The following is a 27877-nucleotide window of genomic DNA, read 5'->3' on the forward strand; positions in this document are numbered from 1 at the left end:
TTTTACATTTCATCCCATTGTTCGTGTCATGTTGCTGTTGGGCCCACGACTAAATATGAAATTAAAAATCAACGCTGAAGTGTGAAAGGCCTGAAATGGCGGCTGTCTGGCGGCAGTCAGGCACAAGCTCAACCTAGAACCGAACTGTATAAGCAGCTGGGGCCAACATATCGCAAGAACATTTGCACACAAGTCGCAGAACGAAACAAAGGTCTCGAGCGGAAATCGAAATTAGCTGAACGTAAAAGCGGAAAAGTTCCTTCGTCAATTAGCACAATGAACAAGGAGTTTATCATGCAGGGCGGCACGCCTATAACCTGCGAGCTGGCAACGGTAAACAACGACTCTTAAATGCATGAAGCCTTGGCTAATCCTCTCCTGAATTGCCACCACGTTTAGGAGCTGCGCAAACTGGTCTTTGGCACCGCCGCCATACCCATGCGTGCCGAGTGGCTGCAGACGTCCTTTGTCTTTGGAGCACCGCCCAAGGAGGAGCTGGCATACGGCCTGCGCTCGCCACGAAATGCCACGCGCGGCATGCTGTCCGTGGTTCAAGGTTTCATATTAAAGTACCTGCTCTTTGCCCGCAAAACCAGCCGTGCGACTGCTACGACTGAGTGCGTCCTGTCCATCAGTGGAACCTTTCGCTCGCTAAAATGAATTCGTCTGTGTTTTTGCTTGCAGTCCTTTGTTCGCCACCGCCGAGATGCAGCGAGAGGCACTGTTCAATGCTCTGGTCGAGATATTGCGCACCATTTCGGACAAGGGCAAGGTTACCATGGTGCTGCCTTCGGAGGATGAGGTGTTTGTGGATCACAGTGCCAGTTACTTTCACGATACGGTGACCGAAAAGGTGAGCCTGTCGTGATTGCCTCATCCATTTTTGAGAGCGTGTACGCAATTTGAAATATTTTCTAGTTTAAACAGCTGAAAACTTAAGATTCTATTTAAAATTAAATTAAGTATCAAACTGGGTAAATCATCACGAAAATATTATTTTATATTCGCAGCTTTATACATTTACACTCTCGCCCAACGAAGAGCTGGAACACTTTATGAAGCGAAACTTCAAATACGTAAGAGATCAAGTTGCGGAAATTGCTTTAACCAAAAATTGAAGCAATTTCTGTAGCACAAGCTATATGTATTATATATTTATATATATATTTAGTATTTTATTTGATGTAACAAAATATTTGCCTAATATGATCTAAAAGTTTACAGAAGAGGAAACGCCGGGCACTCTGCTGTTCCTTTATAGCGCTGTACTCACACGCTCGATGGGAAAGTAAGATTTCAGCTAAAGCGAGTGCATTTCATATATTTATATTTTATAACCATAAATTTCTCATAACCATAACGATCTTTTTCACTTCAATGCGGCCAACACTCATTTCGATGCAACGCAGAGTGCGCACGGACTTGGACTCGACAAAGTCATCGCCGCTGACGATGAGCAACCACGAGGAGGGCTCCCTCATGATAGTCACCCTGCTGTTGACTGGCCGTGCCACGCCCTATATACACAATGGCGTTATCAATGTGGGCGACGAGAATAGCTATGTGCGTAGCAGGAGGAGACATTGAATAGCGCAGAGATTGAGATTCCATTCAATTTTGCAGGCAGTGCCACAGTATGGAGTATTGAAGCGCTGCATGATCGGCTTGCTCCTCTGGGACATTGAGTCTGCCAGCGTGAGTAGAGTTTATGCCTGTTGGGTAAACGTACTAAACTAATCAGGGCCGGGCCGACAGGCTGCTGTTAATCAATCGAGGCAGCCGGGCTCGCGCCTGAAGACGCCCAACTATCCCATTTGGATAACCAGCTGCACGGGTCACTTTGGCGTCATTTTCAATCGCAATCCGGACTTGCTGCGCAATTATCATGCCGAGTCGCGCTTTGATGTAAACTATTACAGCTGTTCCGGCCATCAGATACTGATGACCATCGATAATCGCACCTACAATGAGCAGGCATTGGTCATGTTGGAGCGACAACCAATCACACCGGAGAGTACCTCGCTAACGGGCAAGCAAGCCGGCAAGGATGAGGCCGTTACGGCTGGAGGTGCTGCTGCCGGTGTTGGTGTGGCTGGCGCTAGCGGCGGTGTTGGTGGTGCTGCTAGTGGCGCTAGCGCTGGCAACGATGTGGTCGCCAAGGAGGAGTCAATGCTCAACACGCCATTGCAGCGTTTGATTCATACCAAGTGGGAAGAGGCAACTATAAGCTTTCACGTGCAGCCATCGATGTTGAGTTATCTTTTTAGTACCACACAGTAGACAGAGATCAGCTAATACACACTCGAAAAGTATCTATTTCGAAGAGAAGTTAGGAAATACGATTCATATGAGCCCATCACATAAGTTTGCATCATACGAATCACGCCCGTTTTTTTTGGTACTTTTAGAGCTTAAATAGCTTCAATAACTTAACAATTATAATATTCATAATAGAGCAGTTAAAGTAATCGAAACACTCATTGAGGCATTGCAGCTAGCTTGTTATGTTGTCTCTTGATCTATGATATAAATCGACTTTCTTGGCGAATGACCAATTCAACTCTCCACGAGTCAATGCACCAATTATCTGCCTATACCGATATGCCCTTCACATCAAACCAAGTAAGTCATTCAAAGAACAAAATATATTTATTTGGGTAAACATTAGCCGTTCCTAGAACTCCTTCTACTATTTTCTGTTTATTCACAAATCGTAAAATCTCATAAGAGACAAACTTGTTTAATATTTGTTTTGTTTACAGCTTATTTATTATTTTAAATAATTAATATTTATTTGGTAATGTTTTGCATTCTGTTGAATTTAATTATAGCCATTTTAATGTTTCTCGAATGCTAGATCCTAAGCGGAATCATGATAAAGGCAAACCCATTTCTAGTCTAAGCTCAATTTTTAAGACATACTAAATAGCCAGAGTTTCCCATAAGCTCTCCAGCATAAATACTTAGTTTTAACTAGTATACCATCTAGTGCCATGACTTGTAAGCTTTCTAGTTAACAACTTTGCACCATTTTGTAGAGACATGCATACTCTGCACCTAGTTTACATAGAAATCTACTGTTGCTGTCTTCAGAACATTGAATGGGTATTTTAAGAAGATAAAGGAAAGTTGAAGTTCGAAACGAAATTCTCAAACAGCGATGGTAAATACACGTAAAATATTCCGAGTATCATAAAAAAAAACAACAACAGGCAAATTTGTTGAAAAACCTGCTGATACCTATTGAATTTTTACAAATATGCCTGGTTAAAATGTTACTGAGGCCTCTCTCTATCCATAAAAAGCGACTGCAGGAACTCAATACTCAACGAATTGAGGTTGCCGCCTGGAGCCACTAGACGAAACAAAAAGTCCTGTACAATTATGAAACACCAACATACTTCGAAAATTTCAATTCACTGCACTTTATTTATTCCTAAGCAACTCGCAAAATGTAAAAAAAAAAAAATACATATACAATTCTAAATAAATGTACAAGCTTTTAAACCGAGAATTTCTGAATTTAATTTGCCACGGAAGAACTTATTAAATATTTTTGAAATTATTTTGAAGCGGATCGAATGGTAAGGAAAAACTTTCATACAACAGTTTTTCGCTAATTGATCACTGGAATTTCCTGGAATTCGCTGGAATTTCCCAAATCGCAGAAACACTTATTTATTAAGTTCATTTCGGACAAAGTTTAAGACCTAGCCCAAAAAATCGTAAAATTGCGTGAAGAAAGTTTGGATTCTGCAAAAAGTGTGAAACACGCCTCAAATGATTTTTCGTATAGATGCTTTGAAATAAATGTGAACACGAAACGTCACCCACCAAATCTTTTCTCCCCAATTTGATGGATTTTCCAAAAACTGTGAAACACTCCTCAAAGGAATTTGTACAAAGATCTTTGATAATTAGTTTGGGAATTGATAGAAATATATATGTAGCATTTAAATAAAATATATTTTTTTATGTATGTGGCTTTCATAATCTCTGATTATTAATTAATACAAACTTACCATCATTAGTAATGTGTCGCCTCGCAGCTTCAACCAAAGCCCATCTACAATGGGCAGCCCTTTATATACTGTTGGCTGCACCTGCTGTTAACTAACATGATCTGTTATTCATATTTAATGTAAATTTCCAATCCGACCATTCCTACCGGCCCGCCTCCCAGCTTTGACTGAAGTCCTGATACAATGGGCAGCCCTTTTTATTCCCTTAGCTTCACTGTTGTGAGCATATATACGTGATCGGTTTTTGGCCACATTGAGAATTAAAATATATTATATATGTTAAATTTGTGTTTAAATATTTAAGAAATATTTTATTAAATCTTGTTACACAAAAATGATTGAAGTTCCTCGTTATCTATTTACCAGTTGTTATTTGTAACGATTTCTCTTTATTAAAAATGTGTTTTTGGTATTGTTGAATAAGAGAATAGTTTACTCGTTATTGTAGATTGGTTTCGTAATTATATTATGAGTGGAAATAGTCGAGAATATTTGTATAATATATGCTTTAAAGAATTTATAAGAATATTTTAGTTTCTTGCCATAACAATTCACGAAGATTTACCCTTGAGATTAGTTAATATATATTATTTAAAGATTTTGTAAGTTCCTAACTAAATTTTGTTTAATACTCATACTTAAATACTTAAGAATTATTGTAATTGTATAAATTGTAGTTTATCATTATATTCATTATTTAATACCATTTTTCTTGTTGTTGTTGTGAAGATTTCAGTAATTTGAAATTTCTATTTATATATAGTCGCATACTTTTTGGGTATAATCTACAAAAATATCTTTAATTTGGAACTCGCATTCAAAGAAGTTTATTTCCCATAAAGTTTCAATGTATAAAAATGTAGATGTCGTTACAGATAGGAATATTCAATTAGGTATTTGTTGGTAATTATAATTTTCTTTTAGTTATGTTTATTAACTGCCACTTTTTGTAATTGAATTCCATCAGCAAGTCGATTATCTGCTGTTCCCAAACTATTTGCAGCTCTTGCTGTTCAATTGCCATTACCCACGGTATCAGTTGACACGCGATTCGAGGCCCGCGGTCCCAGCTCATGTGACCAAATCATCGGGCACTTCTTTATCTGGCACTGTAACACTGTATGCCTGCCTGTCTGTCTGACTGTCTATCCGTCTGGCAGTCGGCATGTCTGTCTAGCTGTCAGTTTGGGGTCTGGAGCAACGTATGTCAGCATGCATTATTGAAATGGTTACGGCCCACATTTTAGCTGCTGTTTGTTTGCTTATCGGATGGATTCTTCGTAGCTCTGTGCATAAATAATATATAGTAGCTCGATTTTAGCCACACACATTGTGCCTTGACCTGCTGCCATGATTATTTAAATTACTGACAATACTCGAAGTTAAAACAAAATTTAAGTTATTAGAAAGGAATATCAATAAACAAATCTTATCAACGGATGAAACTTTCATAAGCCGGGAATTTTGCGTTAAAAAATATTGCAAATAATTTTTGTTTAATTTCAAAATTGGAACGCAAGGCACACACAATGAAATAAAATTACAATGTATTTTAGGAACAGAAACCATAAGTGTATACTGCTTGGACGTGCCCTAACGAACTATCTTGAATGGGAGTGCAAAAAACAGTTGAACTTATTAACTAAACCTTAAATGTAGGCTGTTGTCTTTCATAAAGTAATGCACTTAAATACTTTTCGCTTATCAAAAATTTACCATCTTAAATTGATTTATGGCTTCAGCCATGAACGTGTATTGCGAGTATATACAAAATAGATAGAGGATACTATAATATACAATACTAAAAGGTATATACTGTCTGTGCAGCGGAGTCTAAACTATGTGGTTTCAAATCAAGCCTTGGCCATGATTTCAAATACCGTATAAACTTGTGCGCTTAGAGCCTAACTAAGTTACATTTTAATGTGTATATGTATGCGTCTATCTGTATGTGTGGTTACATTAATAATTTACATAATTTAGTCTGTGCAAACTAATGATAGTCGTTATAAAGAGACGACTTAAACACAAGTTTGTACCTGTACAACTGGTCAAAGCCGTGGACACTTTGTGAGCTCACTCGCTGCATACACAATCGTATAGCAATCGTATTCGCATACACTTAACTAAGCCTAACTACACTTGGACAAGGTGGCGTCCCCCGTTCTACGGGCGCACCAGCAGCTTCTCTATAAACGCCAAGTTTGTATTCCCATAGCGTGTCTGGTTGAACGGCAGAGCAGCCGGATTCTTTTTCGTCTGTGTGTGCCAGGTGAGTATCTGCGGACACAAGTATAATGGTTATGCGATTAGCTGTCTGAGCATAACTGAAACTGAACTCGGGATTACCTCTCTGCACTCGTCGGCCAGCAGCTCAATCTCATTGTTCTGCAGCGGGGCCAGGCTGCGCAAGAACCCATCCTCCTCGTAGCCCGGCTTGAATGGCATCTTCGCATGCGGACGCTCGTGTAAAAATTTGACGCTCACCGCAAAACCGGCCATATCGACGGGATATTTGCGTCCCCCTATCCAGCCATCGTAATAGCCATCCAGTTTGCCCTCACGTATAATGGGACTGCTGACACCAGTTTTGGTCACTAGACCCACTGGCCACATGGACACCTTTTTGGTATAACGCATCTGAAACGGTATTTTCAAATTTAGAAAAATTGAGATTCCAAAAACTTTCTTAGCTAACACTTAAATCTGCAAGCATACTCGTTGAAATTGAAAATCGCATAGAAAGGCGCTATTTAACTAGCGCTTCTCTATGCGCTCTTCAATTATTTAAATAATGCTTATGGATGCGTTTGAGTGCATTTAATATGCTGCGACCTTTTAGTTACACACCTGTTCAAATATGTTAACATCGTAGGTGTTATCATCGTCGGCAAAATATAGAACCCCCTCGGTGGCATTTGCGCGCAGATAATCAAGTCCTCGATTCCGATTGGAGACACCGCGGGGCTTGGCACGCTTCGTCAGCTTGTACTGCTCGGGCATAGGGGCTGTGCGGAAGGTTGTTAATAGCACACAAATGGAGGACAAACATTTTAGGTATAATACTCACCGACCAGGTACTCATAGGGCACACCAATGCGATCCAGGGTGTGAGCGACCAGCGGGTTGGTCTTGTTGGCATCCTCGATAACCAGCCAGAGCAGGTTGAGCACATGCTTCAGGGTGTAACCGAGTCGTGTTAGCTCCGCCAGCTGTTCAGGGCGTCGATAAGTGGGCGTGATGATGTACAATGGCGGCTAAGATGGGCAAGAGTTGCGGTATTAACTAATGCCATGAAGGGTCTATAGTATTATCTATTATAAGGAATATGTCTGTGTGTGTGTGCTAGGGTGTGTGTGTGTGTGTGTGCATGTGCCAGGGTGTGTGTTTACATGCGTAACGCGGCATGAGCTCCCGTTTTATGAGCAATTATGCAAATTAATCCACAGGCAAGCAGTTAACTAGTTGACTAGTTGACCGGGTTTAGCTGCGTGTCGGTATTCAGTTGGGTTACTCGTTATACTATAAGCAGGCCACTCAAATGGCACACTCGCACACACACTTACACACACGCTGTGAATGCTGCTGGTGTGGCAAATAAATATAGCCGCCGCGCACTTTGCAAATTGTCCATTGTTGACACACAAAAATGCATTCAAATTTATTTGCAAAACAAACACAGACATTCAAATAAATGAAAGGGCACTGAAGCAGAGAAATGCAATTCCAAAAAAAAATATATGTGTATATATAAAAAAAATAAAATAAAATAATAATAATAATGGATTTGCATGAAAAGTAGTAGTATTTTAGCTGTCTGACCAAGTTCAGGTGCTTGTATTTGGAACTAGTTCAATTATTGTCATTGGAACAAGTGGAATATACGTGGAAATGGGAAATTTGCGCTAAACACAAAATAGTTTTGTGCAATTGGTAAATGGAAATATACTAAATAAATATTAATTATGGTTATTACAAATATTGTTATTTAAATAAATTATTCATATTATAATTATTATTTGTAGTATTATTATTACATCAAGTATATTGATTATTTAAATTCATAGAATTAATTATAATAAGCTAGGTTTGAATCATATAAATAAAAAAATATATAATATAGTTGAACCAATGGAACCCGCCTTTGACATTGAGTGTAGGGCATTTGTAGACATTGCAACTACTAACTGAGAGAAACTCACAAATGCGCGAATCTTTTTCAATTGCCTTGCATTTACCATGCATTTTAGAATCTGGATCATCACGGCAAGACCTCCTGCCCTCCCACTCTGGCCAGCACGCCGTTTGGAACTGGAACACCCCCTTAGCATGGTGCCATTGAATGGCGGTAGATTCGGTTGCTTTCATTGTTGTGGTTGTGGTTTCGGTTTTTAGGTTTCAATGTGCAATGAGCAATTTTTAAATTAGACTCATGCAAATTTCGTATACAGAATCATTTTGTTTGCACATTATTTATAATTTGGAGTGCCATCTGATATATTGCAACTGATTAACCTAAAAAACCATGCACCAGTTTATAATGCAAACAACTGGATTGCAATTTCTGTGTGTAGCTTGGTTAAACAAATAATGTAATTTTGTGCGTCAGACAAAGTCCCATTTCGTAGCCATATTATGCACAAATTGCACATATTCAACGGCATAATACATGTTATTAACAAATACTCGGACTGTACAATCCAACTGAATTAACTCAACAAACAACGCTGCGAAATTTGTGTACTCATCGGCTGATGACAATGCCAACGAGTTGGCTAATTTATTATGGAAAGGACATTTGCCAAGACACAAGCACACAACATCAATCAATCCATTACTTGTCTGTGTAGTGTAATAGCTGCAGGTACATAATTGAGATTGGAATACGCTAGACATATTCACATTACATGTGCCGCACCCTACGCTACAGTGTTGGTAAACTTAAGAATAACGGACTAGAGCTTACATCATGCTGACTGACTGAATGACAAACTGATTGATGATGCATGCATCGCTCAAGCCGCCAATGTGGTTTGGAAATACTTGACCTTAAGAGTGATAACTAGGTGGAATGCTAATAGTTTAAATATTTGTATATATACACACATTTTTATACCCTGAACCCATTGTATTTTTGCAAATGTATGTAGTAGGCAGAAGGAAGTATCAAGCAGGATCAACAGTCATGTCCGTCTGTCTGTCCGTCCGTATGTATGAACGCAAGGATCTTAAAAACTATAAAAGCTAGAAACTTGAAATTTTAGCTTTAGGTCCTCCTAATCCATTCGCAGATCGAGTTTGCGTCCGATAATCGATAGCTTACTCCGTTTCCAAGCGCACGTGTTTGCGACGCATATTCGAAAATGTTCTATATAAGTACATGTACACACACATTCATGGGCGTCTGCTTCGTATTCGATTGTATTGTTTTCTGTGCTGCTATTTTAATTTGTTTTTTTTTTTTCTAAAGATGTGGCTATTGAGTAGAGTCAGTGGCAAGTGGCGCGGTATCTCGCGAGTTCAAGTCCTACCGAGGAAACTATTTTAGTCGGCAGCAAGTAGTGTGGTTAGTTGCGAGTTCGAACTTTGCCAAATAAGCTATATTTTATTTTTTAATTTATATTTATTACTACAAACGAGCTGCATTTGGTGTTCAGGGTATCCCCTAGTCGGTAACTCCCGTCTAGAACCCATTACTTGTTTACATTTTATACAATCAACTTTGAAGATTTTAAACACTTGCATGGCAATAGAACTGCATGGACTCTAGAATTTCTAACCAGATGTTAACTTAAAGGTAATGGAAAACTGTAGCCCCCCATAAGCCGTTGCTGTAAATATGAAAAGCACTTGTGCTCTGCAGCTCGGGCAACTTAAAAAAGCAATTAAGAAAATTGGAAAATGGTTAAAGTAAAGAAACATACAGAGGCAAAAGCAATGAACCAGACAGCTGCACGAAATTGGTAGCAAGTGCAAAAATTCCCATTAAAATTTACAATCACAATATATATCTAACCATGTTCCAACAGTTTAAGCCGGACTTACAAGAAAATATGTGAGCAAACTAGATACTGACTAAACTTAGCATAACTTTAACATGCAGAAGCAAAAGAAGCAGATAAGTTGGAAAATGCAATTATGATGATTACCATGAAAAACAGTTTGCAAAATTAAAGAAAAAATGTGTCTTAAAATTAGTTTATTATTTTGTTAGTACGTTTTTTTTTTTTTTGTTATAGGAGTATGTTAAAAAAAAACACAACAAAACAATATTTACGGGCTCGGAAACGGCAACAAATGTTGTACGAATTTTATGAACGGCGCCCATTGCTTTTACCATTGACTTGTGGGCGTGGCTGGGTTGGGTTGTTGTTTTAAGTTTTTGGGCTGTTGTTGTTGTTGTTGTTGTTGCAGACACAACAGCATTGGCAACTGTTGTTGTTGTTGTCGTTGTCGTGCTTGTTGTTGTTGTGGAGATGCTTTTGTTGTTGGCGTCGGATGCTGATGACAATGTCAGTGGCAATGAAACCGTCGAGTAGAAGGACGACCCAGAGGCAGAAACCGAGTTGGATGCGGCGGAGGAGGAGGAGGAGACGGAGGACGTGTCTGTGGCATTTGGCCCATGCACCTGCACCAGTCCCTGTCCCATTGTCGTATTAATGGAGTTGGAGGAGTTGTTCAACATAGGCGGCGCCCACAAATATGAAGCGATGTATGACGATGAAGACGATGATGATGATGATGATTTTTCTGGATGCTACATCAGTTGTTAATGCATATTCATGTTTTTGGTCCAGTCAGGCATATATGTTAAGAACAAGAACAAAAGACACACTGTAATATGAGACTTATGTATAGATGCTTATATATGTTATAAGGTATTCCTAAGGAACTAGCTAGTGAATGTAAAACTAGGTTATGGAACAAATTTTTCTAAAACTTTATAATTCGTTACATATATAAATATCTAATATTTAGTCCTAGTTCTGAATAGATGGTAAGTATATTTTAAATAATTTTGGATTAATTTGGAACCAGAAAAGAAAAAACTATTATATTCTGAGTATTCTAGTTTATATAACCAAAAGAATTTACAAAAATATTCCTATATATTTTAAACTCTGTCTAGTTTTGGCATTGTCGAGAGAAGCGAATAGAGAAGCGACTATCGATAATTAACATAACTAATGCATTTCATATATCATGTTGGTTAAAGGTGGAACTGACGAAAACTGCCTCGTGAGAAGCGATTGGAGAAGCGAATACCATTGTCGAGAGAAGCGTATAGAGAAATGACTATCGATAATTAACATAACTAATGCATTTCATATATTTAATTGGTTGAAGGTGGAACTGACGAAAACTGCCTCGAAAGAAGCGATTGAAGAAGCGAATATCTGCTTAGAAGACAAAACTCCAGCTTCTACAGATTTGGTATTGTTTTTTTTTGCCGGCTTTCATCTTTCCTTTATTCTTGACAAATGCAATTTACAAGTCTGTTAACAATAATCTCAATTTGGAGACAGATTCAGCAGCTTTTCGCGTTGTCCTAGTAAAAACTTTTATTTCCTGGCAAACGCTATTGGTTTTTAATTAAATAGCAACTAGATAATAAACATCAACCTAAACATACGTGCATGCAACTAATTGTTTAATCAGCCTAACACTTTAGATATATTATGAATTGATGTATTCAGAGTGCGTAAATCTAATTAAATGTTGACTCTACATATCGACGGTCATTGCCGGGGCTTATATTTAGTACTGGGTTGGTGCTGGGTCTTATCAGTAACGTTATCAATAGGTATATCCATAACATTCTATTAATGGATGGCACTAATTCCATTCATTTGGGGCACTCACCTTGACGAGCTCGTTGGCGGCGAGGGGCTGTCGGGACATGTGATATTGGTAGAGCACCATATAGATGCAGGTCGTGGCTATGAATATGGTCAGGTACATTTTAATGGATTTTCCCAGCGCCATTTTATTGCTGAGATTTTCATTCACTTTCGATTCTTTGGCCTGTGGCAGAAGCATTTGTTGATTTACTTTCAGTTGTTCTTGTTGTTGTGTTTAGTTTTTTGTGTTGTTTTGGTTTTGTTTTTTTTTTTTTTGCGTGTTGGTTTTGTAAATCTTCTTTGGTATTTTGATTTCATTCGTTTGGTTTTGCTTGCAACTTTTCAGTATTAAAATTTTCTTTTGCTGATTTTAGTATTCTTGCTTTATTCTCGATACGCTTTGCCAGCATTATTCTCTGTAGTTTTTGATACCTTTTTTCACGCTTATTCTGATTGTTTTACGCTGTGGGCGGCAGAATCAAGTGCCGGCTACGCAGTGTTATCTATAAGAATTTCAAATTTATTACAAATTTGTTTTTATTTTAAATAAAATAAGTCATCTCTAAAGTCTTGAGTTCTTTTAGAGAATATACGAAGTTAGTTCTTTGCAAATATCTAAGAACTAATTATAAATAATTTTTGGACTCACATTTATTTATCTTTTGGCTCAACGAACACCTGTAAAAAATAGAGAACATTCAATGAAATATCAAGCAATCCATCATAGAAAATTAAGATGAATACAATTTTTATATCAAGTTACGAGACCGTTTTTATAATTATAAAAAATGCATGACATTAATTAGCCAAAAAACATTTCATCATTTTAAATGGGCAGCTGCAAGAGTGTAGATAATGCTATCGAACGCACAAAAATACATAAAATATATATTTACAAAAAATAAAACACACACACCCAAATTGAAATGTTATCAATTAAACTTGAACGCAGGCAAAGGGCAACAGAAATTGGCTTAAGAATCAATACATCAAACGACGCTAATTATGTTTGATGTACTGACAACCAATTGGGAGGAGGAGTAGAACGAGTTACCCCAATGATAAAGAACTTGAAACGATAACGAACTGTGTGTGACAAGTGCCAATGAGAGTCTCTCTAATTAATTGACAATAACTAACTAAGAGATGCAGAAAATTGAGAAGCCATCTGGCAGGTTGACTAGAAGTCGCTGCATATTATAAGTATATTGATATCAATATTATTTTCAGCTTTGGCCCATTGTCGAACATTTAACTACATTTTATGGGAAGTGAAATGCGACATAATAGTATGAAAGTTCAACTTGTGTCCAGCTTTAATACCCTGTAAACACACATTAATTATTAAAGTATGTCTGCAGAAAAGGATCGTTTTAAGCAAAATGTATTAATTTTTATAGTTTATAGCATAAATTAAGTTGTTTGTACTTAAATAATATGTGTAAAACGCTTTGGGTTTAATTAATTGAGATAAAATTAAAAGAAGCATATATACATATTTATATGTATGTATAATATTGACTCTTTAGTTGGAATTTTTCTCGATAAAGCAGCGTTTCGCGATTCCTCCCTCTTTTTTTGTTATTTAATTTTTTTCTTTTTATGTACAAACTCTTTCAATTATAAGTGGGCGTGGCCGCTGCTTGTTCGCATGCTTAAACATTTTAAAAAAAAAACATTTTGCCAGTTGCCTGATACGAAAGTTCATTGGCCAAATTTTAAAATTGTTTTTGCTGCGCTTTGCATTCCGAGCTGGCCAAAGTTGGGCGCCGCCTTAGCATAGAGTGAAGTGAGCTGGTGCAAAGTTCTTACAGCGAAAACATTATGAAATTGCAAACATAAGGGTTATAGGAACTTAAGTTTGCAATTAAGCCGCGCTCAGGGGGGGCTCGGTCTTTAAGCTTAACATTGTTTTTAGCTAGTTGAGTTGGGTATTCGGTAGGAAGTGCTTCGGATAAAAAACATTAACAGGAAATAGCGAATGGCAGACACACATATTGTAGTCTATTTGAGTGGACATTTACTCTAACATTTATTTATTTCAATTTCAATCTAAATGCCATTCAATTTCAGGCATTTGTCAGCACGCAAATATAATATATTGCACAGCCTTGTTTAGCCCTGCGGCAATCGCGAATGTTTTATTGAATAAAATGGGAAAATGCGCAAAGGGTTCAAGCGAAATGCGTCCGAATCGCAAAAGCTTTTCATTGAAAATTCATTTATACAACATATCGAAACAACAAAACTAAAAACTAAGCAAAATGCTTTGTAGAAGCAATTTAGTGTCAGAACTTAACCCATTTACATGACAATTCCGACCGCCCTCTGCGCTGACAAAATTACAAAAGAATAATAAAGAAAACGCTGCACACACACTCACACACACACACACACAAACACACATACACACATGCGCAACAACAGAGAGCGACATAAACAACAACACAATGCAGATAGATATTAAATTGTGGGCGTGGCAGTGGGCAAAGAAATATGCCACAAGCGAGCGCCCACTGGAGAAGTCAGCCAGGCAGGGTAGAAACAAAAAAAAAACAAGTAAGAGGTGCTAGTCGGGAGCTCCCGACTAGGGAATACCCTTAACCCTCTTCTTCCAACATCAAATGCACAAATATATTCTATTTTAGAAGCTATATGTCAAGTTTGGTGACTCTAGCTCTTATTATTTACCAAAATTGCCCAAAAAACAGGATATCGATATCGATGTTTATCGATTGATTGGAAACGGAGTAAGTTATCGATTATCGGAAAGAAACTCGATCTGCGCAGGCACTAGGAGCACCTACAATTCAAGTCCCTAACTCTTATAGGTTCTGAGATCCTTGACGAACGGACGGACAGTCGGACGGACAGACAGACGGACATGGCTAGATCGACTCGGCTATTGATGCTGATCAAGAATATATATACTTTATGGGGTCGGAGATGCTTCCTTCTGCCTGTTACATACATTTGGATTTTGCACAATACAATATACCCTTATACCCATTTTTAATGGGTTCAGGGTATAAAAACAGAAACAAGAAAGAAAGGATATTTTCGGCACGCCGAAGATTTAATACCCTTGTATCCCGTTGGCAGATATGTGACATTGTGCAGATTAAAAATGCTTAGGTTGTTAAAAATATCTTTGAAAATATAATATTTTGGCATATAAGATATATGAAGGGGGCACAGTAAAACCTATGAATGCCAAGCTTGTGTAATGTAATTAGATAAATAAACAAGTTTTCCATAAAACTATGCCAGCTATATGATATAGTGGTCCGATCCAGCTGGTTCCGACATAAATATCAACATAGATAGCTGAGAGACTATTTCGCATAGAAACCAAGAGACGGACATGACTATATCAACTCTTCTATTCATGCTGATCTAACATTTATACAATTTAAATAGTCAGAGATGCCTCCTTTTAAGTGTTACACATTTCATGACAAAACTATAATACCCTCTACAAGGGCATACAAACTGAAACAACAGAGAATGCCGCTTTAAAGTGGTCCTTGAATATGACATTATAATTTCTGTGTAGAAAAGCACAAAGAAACGGGCGAAGACATCAAACTTTTCAGCTTTATACATAGAAACTCTATTTAAAAAATTATTGAATTTCTTTATATTAAACTTAATTTTGTATTCTTTTTGCCTCATATTTGTTTAAGGATCTTATAAAAGCTAGCTATAGATTAATCTGAAAATTATTAAATTTAAAATATATTATATTACATTTATAATCTATATAGATAATCTAGCACAGACGAGTCCAAGGAAATTACTTTTAGAGTGTCTGCCCAAATAGCTGAAGCATTATATTGTAATGACTGTAAACATTGAAGGGTACATTTCTAAGCTATCAAAGAAGTTTCATAGGATGAATCAATAATCAATTAATTAAGTTTATTAAATAGCATCGGCTAACTGTGCTAACCATATAGCCAGGCACTTGGCTGGGACTCGACTTCCGATGCTGCTGCCCGATTGCATTAAGAAACTTATTCGTATATATGACCAAAAAATATTCATAATTTACTTATGCATCGTACAAAGGCGAGTTTTAAATTGAAATTGCGCTGCAAGACTAGATAATGCTCTTAAAATGTGCGATGTTCATTTCTGTTTGCGGCAAGGACAACTTGAATAGTCCTTTCAGCTCTATTTCAATTTACTTCATTCATAATCCCGTCGCCAGGCGAGGCTGCCAGCTCGTAAAATGGGCCCCACTGTGCTGAGCTGTGTGCAGCTCCCAGCTGGATGATTCCATCTGTGGGCGGCATCAACAATTGCGTCATATTTGTGGGGAGGCACGTGCTTGCCCAGATGCAGACACAAGCACAAAGCAGCCAAGTGGAGGAGCAAAAGTGAAACCGAGCAAACTCTTCGCATGATTTGTGTTGGCCCCAAGTCCTGACCCATGCCCACATATTCACATATCCACAGCCGTACCGAGATCTCTTTCTCTCTCTCTTCCTCTTTCTTGGCGCAAAACTTATTGCATTTGTCCAAAATGTAAACGAAATTGGCAGCGACGCCTCCATTTGCGATGGTTGTAAGCTCGCTGGCAAAATCATATTTCAAATTTAATGGATTAGCAAGAACTGAAAATTCCTTGCCCGGAATATCTTCGTGCCCCAATGAGTTATAGAGTATCAAGCGCTTTCTTATATCAACTAATGTAACAGCTCCAGTACGTGCTGGACGTATTTTATGAAATGTATTTTATTGCTCAAACAGTAAACGAAATGAAAAGGAACCTTTAAATATAATGAAAGTTTCCTTTTTATAGATATGCAATTAATAAGGCTATTCAAACGCAATCCATAATAATTTAATGCTTACTTTAGTAATGGGCTTATTGATCGGAATCGGCCGCAGTTTGTGCTATTATCTTATTGGTTTTTATGCTTAAGCATATTTCGGGCCATATTTATTTTATATTTTGTGCTAAGCAAGTTTCACTTAGCCCCAGTGCGAGCTGATTTATATGATTCACTCTTTATAGCCGCTATTTGTTTGCCCACAAAATATATTTAAGCTTTTTATCAAAAATTTTCCGTTCATAATATATATTTGAAGTTATCAAATAATTTTCGTTCTGATTATTGGTCTAACATTTATAATATCTGGCCCATTCAAAGTTACTTAGTAGTAAAATGTTCAAATCAAACTGATCAAATCAAATTGGTCGAGCGAAAGAGCGAAAGTCTTATCGCTGGCCATTCTCAAATAGCCTTACAGTGGGAACCCCAGCTAATGATAACTAGTGAATATTTATTTATTATATCTGAATAATTTTGATAATATACCTTTTTATTTGAGTAATATTCAAACTTAATCTGATTTTAATTAAAAACTTGAATTGATATTTTCGATATAAATAAAAGTAAAAGTACTTTTGTGGTACCGAAAATATAAAATACTTGATCTGTATATACTATATAAGAGATAGGCTCGAATAGCAGGCGATTGATATCGATATTTATCGATTTTTTAAAAATGATCGAAAACAAGCCTGGGTCCCAGAAGGTACTAAGTTCCAGCTCTTATAGGTTTTAGATGAACGATGATGACCGAGTATATATTTATTTAAGGGCTAAACCACATGGATGCATATACGTAAAACTTCTGAAATGCTCTGTTTAAGCATATTCAACATTTGACAAATAAATAGAACAAGCTTTTCGCAGGCTTATTTTTCCTCAGGTTGTTGCGCATATAGCCCATTATGCTGAACTTGAAAGCATTTTGTGAATTTGTTAGCCGAACAAAAGGCGACAAAAAAGCCGCCATCAATCGAAGGCACGCACAGGCCCGCTAGCCAGAAATGTTGTCTTTTTTTTGAGGGGAGAAACCAGCCAATGGGGCAACTGTTGCGCCCCCATAATTTGTCTGGGTGTGGCCCAAGTCAAACTGAGCCGCAAACTTAAGGCCGGAACAGTTTATGGAAGTTGGAGAAAAAAGAGGTGTGAATGGTTCTTAAAGGAACATTGAAATATTGAAGATAACACACAACCTTTCTACAATCAGCGAAGCATAAAAAAAAAACTAATAGTGCCCCATTTTGGGCTAATATGGGCAATTTATTGAATCTGTATATACTATATAAGAACCTTCATATCATGTTTGAGGTATCTAAATTTGATAACTTTTGAGCTATGCTTAAAAACGCATTTCATTTTTATCATTTATTATTATGGCATGCTTCCATTCGAGTCATATTGTTGGTATTTCGAGGGATCGAAACCCCGGAAAGGCTAAGCAAATGTTTTATTTTATAACCGATGAACAATTTAGGGATTTCGTCGCCTTCACTAATGCGTGTATGGCACGTTATCCAACGCTGATTTTTATGGAGACAATCAACTATCTGTGTAGGCTTCCATTTATTTATTCAGTTCGATAACAAAAAGTTGGGCAAAGTTTTACGTTTAAAGGTTACAAACTGATATTCATAAATAAAGTTTGACTTTTAAGGAAAGTCATTAAATGAAATTGAATACTGACTGGAATGAGCAAAACAATTATCAGTTGATTATTATACCCTAAACCTATTGAAATGGGGTGCAGAGGGTATAATGGTTTTGTCGTCGACTTTCCCATCAGGTTAATACAGGTTCCTGGGCGACAGTACCAAGTCGATCTACCAGTCCGTCCGTCCGTTCTGTCCGTTTATATAAAATTGTTGGTCTTAAAATCTATAAGAGCATTACGAGTTTGTTATCGGTCATCGATAACTCGAACTGTTTCCAAGTAATCGATAATTATCATTATCGAAATCATGTTTCTAAAGTATCTGTCTTAGGTTTCGTTGCGAGTGCTACAAAGAAAAAGGGAAGTAAACTTTTTTCTTTTAAATTTGTTTTTAATAATGCTCGTATATCCCTTCATCCACTGAATGGGCTATAATAAGAGGGAAGGCTGCATTCGGTGCTTGTAGAAGAGGCTTCAGGGTAATACCCAGTTAGAGACTATCGTCTAGAGCACGCCTAATTGTTTAATTATCATAAAGTTAAGAGCTCATTAAAATAAAACACAATGTAGTAATGAGACGGGTAACAAGGCCACTTTTGCCAATATGTGATAAGAATGTTATATATTATTATTTACATAAGTAGGACTGTTAGTATATAGAGATATAAGTATAGAGACTTGTGCGTTTAACCCATTAGCATTTGTTTTCTATGGGACGGTTGCGGTTGGGTTTAGTTTTCATGCATTGTTCTTTCTGATAACAATAAATTTATCATGTGTTAAGGCTTCGTTTGACTTCCATTTGTGTTGTTGTTCTTTTTATTGTTGTTGTTGTTGTTGATATTGTTGTTGTTGGTTGTGCTGTCGTGCGCCACAGAGTCTTGCTGTTTGTATTCTATTCAGGTTCTGCATGAACAGCATAAACAGCATTATATATATGTATATACTATATATTGTAGATATACGAGTGTGTACATGTATAATAGAGCGGAAGTTTCGATCTGCATGTGGTTATACTCGTACACTATGTACATCATATCGCAGCCGACTCATATTGTGGCAAGTTTGTTGAAATACAAGCGTAGAGCACACTGTCAAGTGCCGCAAGAGAGTGAAATTGAAAACTAGTAAAGATTATTTGATGGGGCTTTTGTAGTCCGAAACCTAAGCCTTCAATTCGGTAATAGGGTTCCTAACAAATTATTATATAATGCGCATATTAAATGTTTTATTTGATGATTCATCAGTTTCTATATTCTTGTAGCTTTCGCAATAGTCACAAAAAAATCATATTTATGTAAAAAACAATGTATATTTAAGGAACTTACTTATTTTCTAGAACAAACTGGAGCCTATATAGCTTCCATCGAAATTTATTGAGATAATATTGTTTTGTACAACAGGCATGAGTCTGCAAAATAATAAGTTAATATTCGGAAATTTCTAGAGACAAATTTTTGCTTTTGCATTTAGGCCTCTAAATGTAAGGTAAAATGTCCTCGTGCAAATGTATGTCACGTGGAAAAGGTCGTCCCTCTGATCTATAAAGTATATATGTTTTTTCAAAGCTTCGAAGAAGAAGGGTCAATCTAGACACAATCTAATCATGCCCGTCTGTATGAAAAAATAATATAAAATTAAAAACAAATACTTTGCTGATCTATGACTTGAGGTCATTTTAATTTTCGACCTACTGCTTATCACTTATCAGTTTGAGCAATTTTGGAAGACCGAGCTTCGAAGAGATTTTCATATTTCAGTCTACTTTTGTGCGTGCTGAGTCCAGTTTGGCATATGAGATATTCTATAATCGGAGCAAAATGAAATTGAATTCGTTTCTATATATGTTATATATAAGCCTCATGCTGATCATAGATAAGGCTCAAGCTAACAAAAATGAGGTAAAACTTACAATTTATTTGAACTGCACAAAATAAATTGTACCCTTCTTATTAGTCTGGTTCAGTAACCAAAATAGCAGAGGAGCAAAGCGGAGAGCACATCTACAAGGCAGTGAGACCTTTATTAAAGTACATATATCAGATGAAGGAGGAAATTGAAAACAACAACAATATAGTTGAAAGCAAAGACAGAGAAATCAAGCAACTGCAGGAAAAACTGGCCCAACATAATGAATTCTACAAAGAGACTATCAAAGAGCTAATGAAGAACGTCTTGTCGATAAAAGAGGAAATGGGTAAGCCCACTTCCAATTCCTTAAAAGTCCAGGAGTATGAGGAGCAGCTGGAGAAACAAAAGAAGCTAATCGATCAAAAGGAACAACAAATATCCGAAATCAAAAACGAAGTCAACATTTGTGCCAAGAAATTAAAAAGCTACAAAGAGAAACCCGATTACAGTGATTGCACTCCCTTTGGAGATGATCCGGGTATTCATAAGATTAAACCGGATCAGGGAGATCCGTTCGATGTACTTTGTGATAGTGCGACTGCAGGGCCTGGCTGGATGGTTATCCAACAGAAAACCGATAATATGATGAATTTCTATAGGGAGTGGTCAGCATACCGCAATGGTTTTGGAGGCCTTGCAGATGAATTTTTCTTAGGACTGGAAAAGATTCATCGCTTGACTAGCGCCCAGCCCCATGAGCTCTACGTACATGTGGAAGATTCTGATGGTGTCGTCGAATACTACAGATATGAACTATTCACAGTCGCTGGCGAGGACGATCAATACAGACTAACAATCTCCGGTCAGGCTGAGGGCAATGCAACATTTAATATGTTTTATTACCACAACAATCAGCAATTCAGCACCTTCGATCGTGTTAATGTAAACTGTGGCCGCAACTGCGCGCATTCACGCAACATTTATGGAGGCTGGTGGTACAGCTGCGTTTGTGATAAAAGGTAAAAGTTGCTTCAATATTGTCAAAATAATTTATATATAAATACTTTCTTTTCAGCTCTGATGAGGACAAGGCCATGAGTTGGAATCCATGGTACTTATCGGAAAACGTCAAAATGCTTATACGGCCAAAAAACTATACAAAATGAAATAAAATGAACAAGTATATATGTGTGTGAAGAGATAATCGTTTTTTTTTTTTGTTGCCAAATCAGAATTTTCCATTTCCTTTGGCAAATGGAGCTGCTATCCCCTACCCTCTCGCATTCGGCAAGGGTCAAAAAGTGAAAAATTGTTCAAATTGGCAATTGAATTAGAAAAGTAGAAACAAAACAGAAACAGAGACAGAGAAAAAGAGAACAATCAGAGACAACATTTTGAGCAATTGCAATGCAGGCTAAATTCGCCCAAAGTCTCTAGCTCAAGTCGCCTGGAACTTTGAGTTAGGCACCGAAACAGGGGCAAAAATCGAGACAGAGACAGAGACCCACTTGTCAAGCGGCCAAGAGGAGCAAGTGGCAACTGCATTCGAGCAGAGGAGTCCTTGAGTTTGCCATTGGTGGGCAGTGAGAGGGGGGGGGGGGGGGGAGGCACTGGCCACTGATGACACAAGGAAGTTGGCAGCCAGCAAGTCAAGTGATTCAGCGGCATGCGAAAGTTGCAAGCAAAACAAAGACACAGAAAATTGAAAAACCTGCAGTCAGCCCCCTCCGAAGTACACATTGAAAAAAGTTAAACAGCAAGGAATCGGAGAGCCGAAGATTAAATACCCTTGCCTGCATACGGCTAACGTGTATAATACGGTATCTATAAGGGGTATGTTTATATTTCCAATATTTTAAACAGATTGTTTTCGTGAACTATGCAATGACTGAACTTGCTTGTATCAGGTTTACTTCAACGAACTTGCTCTGTCCCTAATAAAATTTGTAGGAAACCTTTGGAAGTCACTCACAATTCCCAGGTATTAGTAGGTAACCATTCCCGTTAGTAATAGGTATTAGTAGGTTCTCCCACTAGCTTTGTGATTTCCCTATCCTATCTACTTAATACTGTATATGCTTTAAGTTTCCTTTGCATCTATTGGAAACGAGAAAATGATGTTGGACAAGCAAAAATATGACGATGCAAGGTAGAACCCAATTTATGACTGATTGTTAGGACTTGTAATGACTGTCAAATATTGGATATTGGATATATGAATAAGATATTTGGAAACCCAAAAAAAAAATTTCTTAACATTAACTCAGTTTTCGAAAGGGGTTTTCCATGAAAATAGCTAATTGATATTGTAAACATATATGGCGTATGGGCTAGTCTGTGAAACTCTCTGGAAGGGTATCCAGATCTATGACAAGTTTTACCATATCGACTCGGCATACATATATATGGTGCATGGGCTAGTCTGTTAAACTCTCTGGAAAGGGTATAAAGGGCTCTAAGAGTGCCCGATTTGTGCCACAAATCATGTAGTAGTTAGATACCCTGTGCGCGCTTGTAACTAGAATTCAATTTAGGTTTATTTTGTGAAAATATTGCCATGGTCCGGCCGTGGTAGTTGCCCGCGACAGTTGCTTGTGCCTATTCCTTGGACCCACTTCTTGGGTCCGGCCCGGCAGGCACGCAGTTGTCGCATTCGCTTTGGAAATGGCATTTCAAAAATTTAATTGCCAATGCTGGCAGCAAGGCCAAGCGGCAGTAGGAGCTGGGACGCAGTTGCTCAACCGCTTGTGTGTCTGTCCAGGGCAAGTTGCAAGTCAGCTCCGGGGTTTTCTGTGTCATGTTTGTCAAATTGAGTAAAGTCCTTTTCCTGCTCGTTGTTGATATTCATGTCCTGTGCCAGTCTCCGGCCCCGTCCCCATAGCCTTCTCCGCCCTAGTCAAAGCCGTAGCTGCCTCGGGCTGCAAGTCCATCAAATGACTTGCGTGTTCATGAGGCGACCCCGAACTGCTCAACCGGAAAATTCTTAGTAGAAAAACAATTTTTCTTCAGCGACATACTAAATGTAATAATGTTTCAAACCGAATCTTGGAATTCCGGCAAAAGCTGCCAGCATCAACGAAATCTAGGAAAAAAAACCAAGAATTTCTTCTTGTCATCAAGGCAAATATATTTATAGTCAATATATGTTATTTAAAATGTATTGACAGCTAGGTTAAACTCTCAATATAAAAGCAAAATTCAAGGAATAATAATTCACCATGTAACGTATAACAAAAAGGCTACAGAAGACATGGCAAAGGCTCAAGGCCACATATTTTTGATGAAACACACAATTTTTTATGATATTAAAAATTAAAAATACATTTGTCGTTGATGTCTTTAAGCCTATTAAAATCACATCAATTTGTTTTCCGCTTGGGAAAAAAAACTAACTGACATCGGAAACGTGCAATACCCATTATATTATTTCAGGAATCGTTAGAATTAGGCATTCGGAAAATATCCCAGAAATTGCTTTGCTCAAAAATAAACAACTTTTTAGATTACTTATAATAAATATTTTCAGGTGTACGATTAAATTTAGCTCGCATTTAGTTTTAAATTATTATTATTAGAACATTTTAATTATTTGATTTAAATTTCGAAAATTAATTTAAATTAAGCCTGGGAGCTGGTTCTAGTCATGAAATAGATTGATAGACTCAATTTTCTTCTCTTTAAACAATCTTAAACAGATTTTAAGTCAGAGTTTTTTTTTCCTCTTAATCAGGATAGGATAAACAAAGGACTTGGGCGTCTGGTATGCCTTTTACAGGCCCCACAACAATAATATGCAAATGTCTGTTGGTTATGGAGCAGAAGGGCGATTGGGTTCTTGGCCTGTTGACGGGCCTGTCCGGCGTCAAAGCATGTGCGTGCAAAATCTATGCGCACAAAATTTATTAACAAAGGCCCCCCGAGGTGCGGTTGAGTGCAGTGTAGAGGGGGCATAGGGGGGCGGGCCTCGCACCTATTGGGGCGTTACATAGACAACATGCTGGAGGCCTCGAGCCCTCGGGACAGACGCAGTGCGGCCTGCTCCGGTTAATGGAATGCTGTGCATGTGTGTGTGTGTGGTGTGTGTGTGTGTGTGTGTGTGGGCCCCGAGGAGTCGTGTAATTTGTGTCACATTTTAATTTTTCACGCCACAAAGGACGCTCCGGAGAATATGGCAACTAACACATATGCATTTATATTTATATGCGTGCTCCTGTTTAAGCAGGACCTCCGCTCGCTGTGATTATGACAATTAAGATTGTGTACAGCCCATGTTTAGTTACTGTGTTTTAGTTTTTTCTTTTCACTTTTTTACAAACTCAAAAGGGTTTATTGTTGAGCTGTATTTAAATACTTGTTTCGTGTTGCCGTGCAATTATTGTTGTACTTTTCACTCGACTTGCGAGCAGCGTTTATGTTATTCTCTGAGCTGAGAGCAGGGCAGCTTTCCAGGGGATATCAAATTATAAGCTGAGCTGCTGAAAGTTCTTTTTGAAGATAATTATGGTTGCAGAAGAAAAAAAAAGAAAGATATTAACGTAATTGTTTTTGCTTTCTTGCAAAGGAATTTAAAAGACATGTTCCAATGTAAGCTACATAAGTAGTTAGACAACTTTTACAAAATATTCTTTTTTAACAAAATTATTTACCAATCTCTATATATAAAATTGTTTGTCCTGACGGACTGACTGACTGACTGACTTATTGACTGACTCAAGTGTGGAAAAATCGCGCAAAACATTTTTTGTTTACCATCCGATCGACCTCAAACTCGATTTCAATGTTCTTTGTTCAAATTTATTTGAGAGGTGTTTCACACTTTTCCAAAAATGTATTCCTCCTTGGCGGAAATGGAAATGGAAAGATTTGGTGGGTGACGTTTCGCGCTTAAATTTATTTTCAAGGATATATTTGAAAAATCAATTGAGACGTGTTTCACATTATTCATAGAATCCAAACTTCTTCGGTAGAAATGGGATTCTAAGATTTTTTGGGCTGTTTTAAGTTTTGTCCGATTAACCTCAAACTTATTTTCCGAGCTCCGAAATTCCACCTACAAAAGTGGAAAATTGGCGGAAAACGCTTGTATGAAATTTATTTATTTATCATTTGCTAACTCATTTTCAAAGCTTTTTGAGAACATTTCTTTTATACGTGACACGGGCAAGGCCGGGCTATACCCGCTAGTTTTTCTATAACTAAGAATTATCTTTTTAAAAATAATTATGGTTACTAAGGAGAAATTATATTTGATTAAGAGAATTTTCACTAATATTTAAAAAAAAGTATGCTAGCTTGTTAAGAAATTTTTACTACAAATAAGAATTCTATTTTTGAAGATAATTTTGGATGCCAATATCTACATATTTAGAGAACTTATACTCATTTTAACTAAGCTGCTTAATATATATATTCTTGCCATTAAATATATATATTCTGACTTTGAAAATGTGCTCAAACATTATCTCGCAACTTTTACTTACACATATATGTATTATAGCTAGGCATTAGTCCTGGCATCGAGTATATATGTATGTAACTTATTTAAGTGTCACAAACAGATTTTTTGAAAGACCAGCTAAAAAGCAGTTTGTTTGCCTGACTGGCCACAAAACATGACAAAATATGTCAGAGCAGCGTTTTAGCCCCTTTGAAATGCTTTTCATCGAAAACATTCGCAGTCTGAATTCTGTAAATTGACAGCTGAAAGTCCTTAAGAGCAAAAACTACAGCATAAACTAAACAGACAAAAGAGACCGCAGGCAACTTTAGTTATGCTCTCTCTCTCTCTCTCCATCTTGTTTTTTTCTTGGATTGAGAAAAGCTCAAGAGATATTTGGAAGTTAAGTTAAAGATAAAATATGGCTCTTAATTTACTTTATTAAAAATGATTATTTCTATTATATTATATACACAGAGAGAAAAACGGCGGCCTAATGACAAGACTTTTCGTATTTGATCCTATACCAAAAAGAAATGCGTAACGTTTTGAGCTCGAATCGAGCTAAAAATACTTGAGTTAAGTTGAATTATAAACTATAATAATAATATACAAATTATTGTATACAATTTAAGAATCTTTTTGAATATGGAATAGGGATATTCAATTTTGTAGTTATTTCTTTGATATTTCTTATTATTTATTCTATAGCTTATATATGTTGTATAGGCATAAGACGTACCTGGAGGATTCCAAGTTGTATATTGATATTTTTATATAAAAAAAAAATATTTAAAATAGCTCGATTAGCAAATAAACATTTTCTTCTGCATTTAATACATCGAAATTTGTAACAGTGTCATTTTAAATTTAGAGGCAAACCCAAATAGATTTGTCATTAATCTTTGAGTTGGGCATATGCAGTGCGCTCCAGTTTTATAATTAGATTCTCTTAAATCCCTACCACTCCCCCCACCCCTCCCTTCCCAGCACCTCTCCAACCCCTCCACTTAACAGTTCATTTTTCTACGACCTGCCACCCAATTAGCAGCTGCTTAGCTAATTTCAAGGCGAACGCCAACTGTAAAACAACACACAGCACTAACAGAGCAGATATAACACACACACACACACACACACAGAGAGAGACACTCACACAGGCACACGCATGAGAACTCACCTCCAGCATTGGATGGCTCCCAGTTGGTTGGGCGAAACACGAACGTATCGCACGGCAGCGGCGACACTTTGGACGCCCCCCGCCTGTTCCATGCTCATTAGGCTCCAACCCGGAGGCAACTTTCAATTTTATTTCGGCGGATCATTTGCCGGCTGACAAAGGGGAGTTGGCGTTGCAGATGCGAATGCGGATGCGGATTCGGATGCAGTTGTTGTTGCTTTTTTTTTTTGTTAACGTTTCGATTTGGACGAGCTTTCGTGTCGTTTGCTACACAAAAAGGAAATACAAATAACATAAGCTGCGACTCGTGTTGTTGTTGTTGTTGTTTTTGTTTCTGCTGTTGCCAGAGCAACTCCAGGGCGCAAATAAACTTGCAAAAGAAAATATAACTAAAAGTCAGGTGTGAGCACAACGCGCGACCCTTCTGCTCCACCTCTTTAACCGACAATGTGCGCGCACACACATAGCCGAAAAGTGTAAATAGAATAGTAAAAAGTGTAGGGAAATGAAACAGGAAAAAGTGGCAACAGCAACAACAACAACGGCAGCAGCAGCAGCACACACGCACGCGGAATAGGAAGAAGGAAAATCGAATGAGCCGCTGGGCGAGCGGGCGTACGAGATGGATAGAATAGAACAAGAGAAAGAGAGAGAGAGAGAGAGCGCACAAGAGCCTGTGGCCGAGCGGCAGTGTCTGTGCTGGGCAATAACAAAACTTTTGCCTTGCCCTTTTACTGTTTTGTTTGTTTCACTTTTCACAGGATGCGGCATTTTGAATACTTATTCGACTTATGCACACACAAATTTCAATTTTTCAATTGCGACACACGGAAACACGCACCGTTAGATTGAAAGGAGCTGTTGCTAAACACTTTGGCTATTTTTTTTTAGGGGCAACACTCCAAACGCACTTGGCGTTGTCCAGGCGCGCCAACAGCTAGGCTAGAACAAACTGTAGTTATGATGCGACGGCAACGAAACGCTCCCGTGAACGTCCGCACGTACTGTTATTCCGATTGCGACTGAAAGCAAGCAAAACGAAACGGAAACAAGA

At 37.7% G+C, this 27877-nt stretch overlaps 3 protein-coding genes across 5 annotated transcripts; 2 read left to right on the forward strand and 1 right to left on the reverse strand.

Moving 5' to 3' along the window:
• Positions 1 to 65: 65 nt before the first annotated feature.
• LOC6623133 (inactive ubiquitin carboxyl-terminal hydrolase MINDY-4B) lies at positions 66 to 3506 on the forward strand. Its single transcript, XM_002048510.4, has 8 exons — positions 66 to 333; positions 400 to 617; positions 685 to 853; positions 1011 to 1076; positions 1218 to 1288; positions 1410 to 1563; positions 1624 to 1695; positions 1756 to 3506. Exons 1-8 carry the CDS (start codon positions 277 to 279, stop codon positions 2278 to 2280), a joined length of 1332 nt encoding a protein of 443 aa, XP_002048546.1. The 5' UTR covers positions 66 to 276; the 3' UTR covers positions 2281 to 3506.
• A 2046-nt stretch (positions 3507 to 5552) lies between these two features.
• On the reverse strand, positions 5553 to 27851 carry GlcAT-P (Glucuronyltransferase P). 3 transcript variants are annotated; one of them, XM_070208556.1, is made up of 9 exons: positions 27665 to 27850; positions 26824 to 27090; positions 12513 to 12541; positions 11886 to 12366; positions 10360 to 10779; positions 7093 to 7279; positions 6873 to 7030; positions 6372 to 6662; positions 5553 to 6302 (listed from the first exon to the last, which is right to left on the reverse strand). In XM_070208556.1, the coding sequence occupies exons 4-9, from the start codon at positions 12060 to 12062 to the stop codon at positions 6189 to 6191; spliced, it is 1347 nt and encodes a 448-aa protein (XP_070064657.1). In that variant the 5' UTR covers positions 12063 to 12366; positions 12513 to 12541; positions 26824 to 27090; positions 27665 to 27850; the 3' UTR covers positions 5553 to 6188. The 3 variants fall into 3 exon arrangements, with proteins under 3 accessions (XP_070064657.1, XP_002048547.2, XP_015030411.1); XM_002048511.4 differs by having other exon boundaries at positions 10300 to 10779; XM_015174925.3 differs by lacking the exon at positions 10360 to 10779 and having other exon boundaries at positions 27665 to 27851.
• LOC6624511 (angiopoietin-related protein 7-like) lies at positions 20147 to 21403 on the forward strand. The gene is made up of 3 exons (XM_032434104.2): positions 20147 to 20256; positions 20312 to 21225; positions 21282 to 21403. The coding sequence occupies exons 1-3, from the start codon at positions 20176 to 20178 to the stop codon at positions 21370 to 21372; spliced, it is 1086 nt and encodes a 361-aa protein (XP_032289995.2). The 5' UTR covers positions 20147 to 20175; the 3' UTR covers positions 21373 to 21403.
• Positions 27852 to 27877: the final 26 nt, after the last annotated feature.

This window comes from Drosophila virilis, chromosome 3 (genome assembly GCF_030788295.1).
Source record: "Drosophila virilis strain 15010-1051.87 chromosome 3, Dvir_AGI_RSII-ME, whole genome shotgun sequence".
In the NCBI taxonomy this organism is placed as follows: Eukaryota; Metazoa; Arthropoda; class Insecta; order Diptera; family Drosophilidae; genus Drosophila; species Drosophila virilis.

What these genes read in the sequence shown, in the direction of transcription:
- LOC6624511 (XM_032434104.2), top strand. Translation starts at nt 20,176, where the DNA reads ATGAAATTGAATTCGTTTCTATATATGTTATATATAAGCCTCATGCTG. An exon ending in CTCAAGCTAACAAAAATGAG is followed by an intron (nt 20,257 to 20,311) that starts GTAAAACTTACA and finishes CCTTCTTATTAG; the next exon opens with TCTGGTTCAGTAACCAAAAT. An exon ending in AGCTGCGTTTGTGATAAAAG is followed by an intron (nt 21,226 to 21,281) that starts GTAAAAGTTGCT and finishes CTTTCTTTTCAG; the next exon opens with CTCTGATGAGGACAAGGCCA.
- LOC6623133 (XM_002048510.4), top strand. Translation starts at nt 277, where the DNA reads ATGAACAAGGAGTTTATCATGCAGGGCGGCACGCCTATAACCTGCGAG. An exon ending in CGTGCGACTGCTACGACTGA is followed by an intron (nt 618 to 684) that starts GTGCGTCCTGTC and finishes TTTTGCTTGCAG; the next exon opens with TCCTTTGTTCGCCACCGCCG. An exon ending in CTCACACGCTCGATGGGAAA is followed by an intron (nt 1,289 to 1,409) that starts GTAAGATTTCAG and finishes GATGCAACGCAG; the next exon opens with AGTGCGCACGGACTTGGACT.
- GlcAT-P (XM_002048511.4), bottom strand. Translation starts at nt 12,062, where the DNA reads ATGCTTCTGCCACAGGCCAAAGAATCGAAAGTGAATGAAAATCTCAGC. An exon ending in TTGTTGCCGTTTCCGAGCCC is followed by an intron (nt 7,280 to 10,299) that starts GTAAATATTGTT and finishes TGCCCATCTTAG; the next exon opens with CCGCCATTGTACATCATCAC. An exon ending in ATGTTAACATATTTGAACAG is followed by an intron (nt 6,663 to 6,872) that starts GTGTGTAACTAA and finishes ATACCGTTTCAG; the next exon opens with ATGCGTTATACCAAAAAGGT.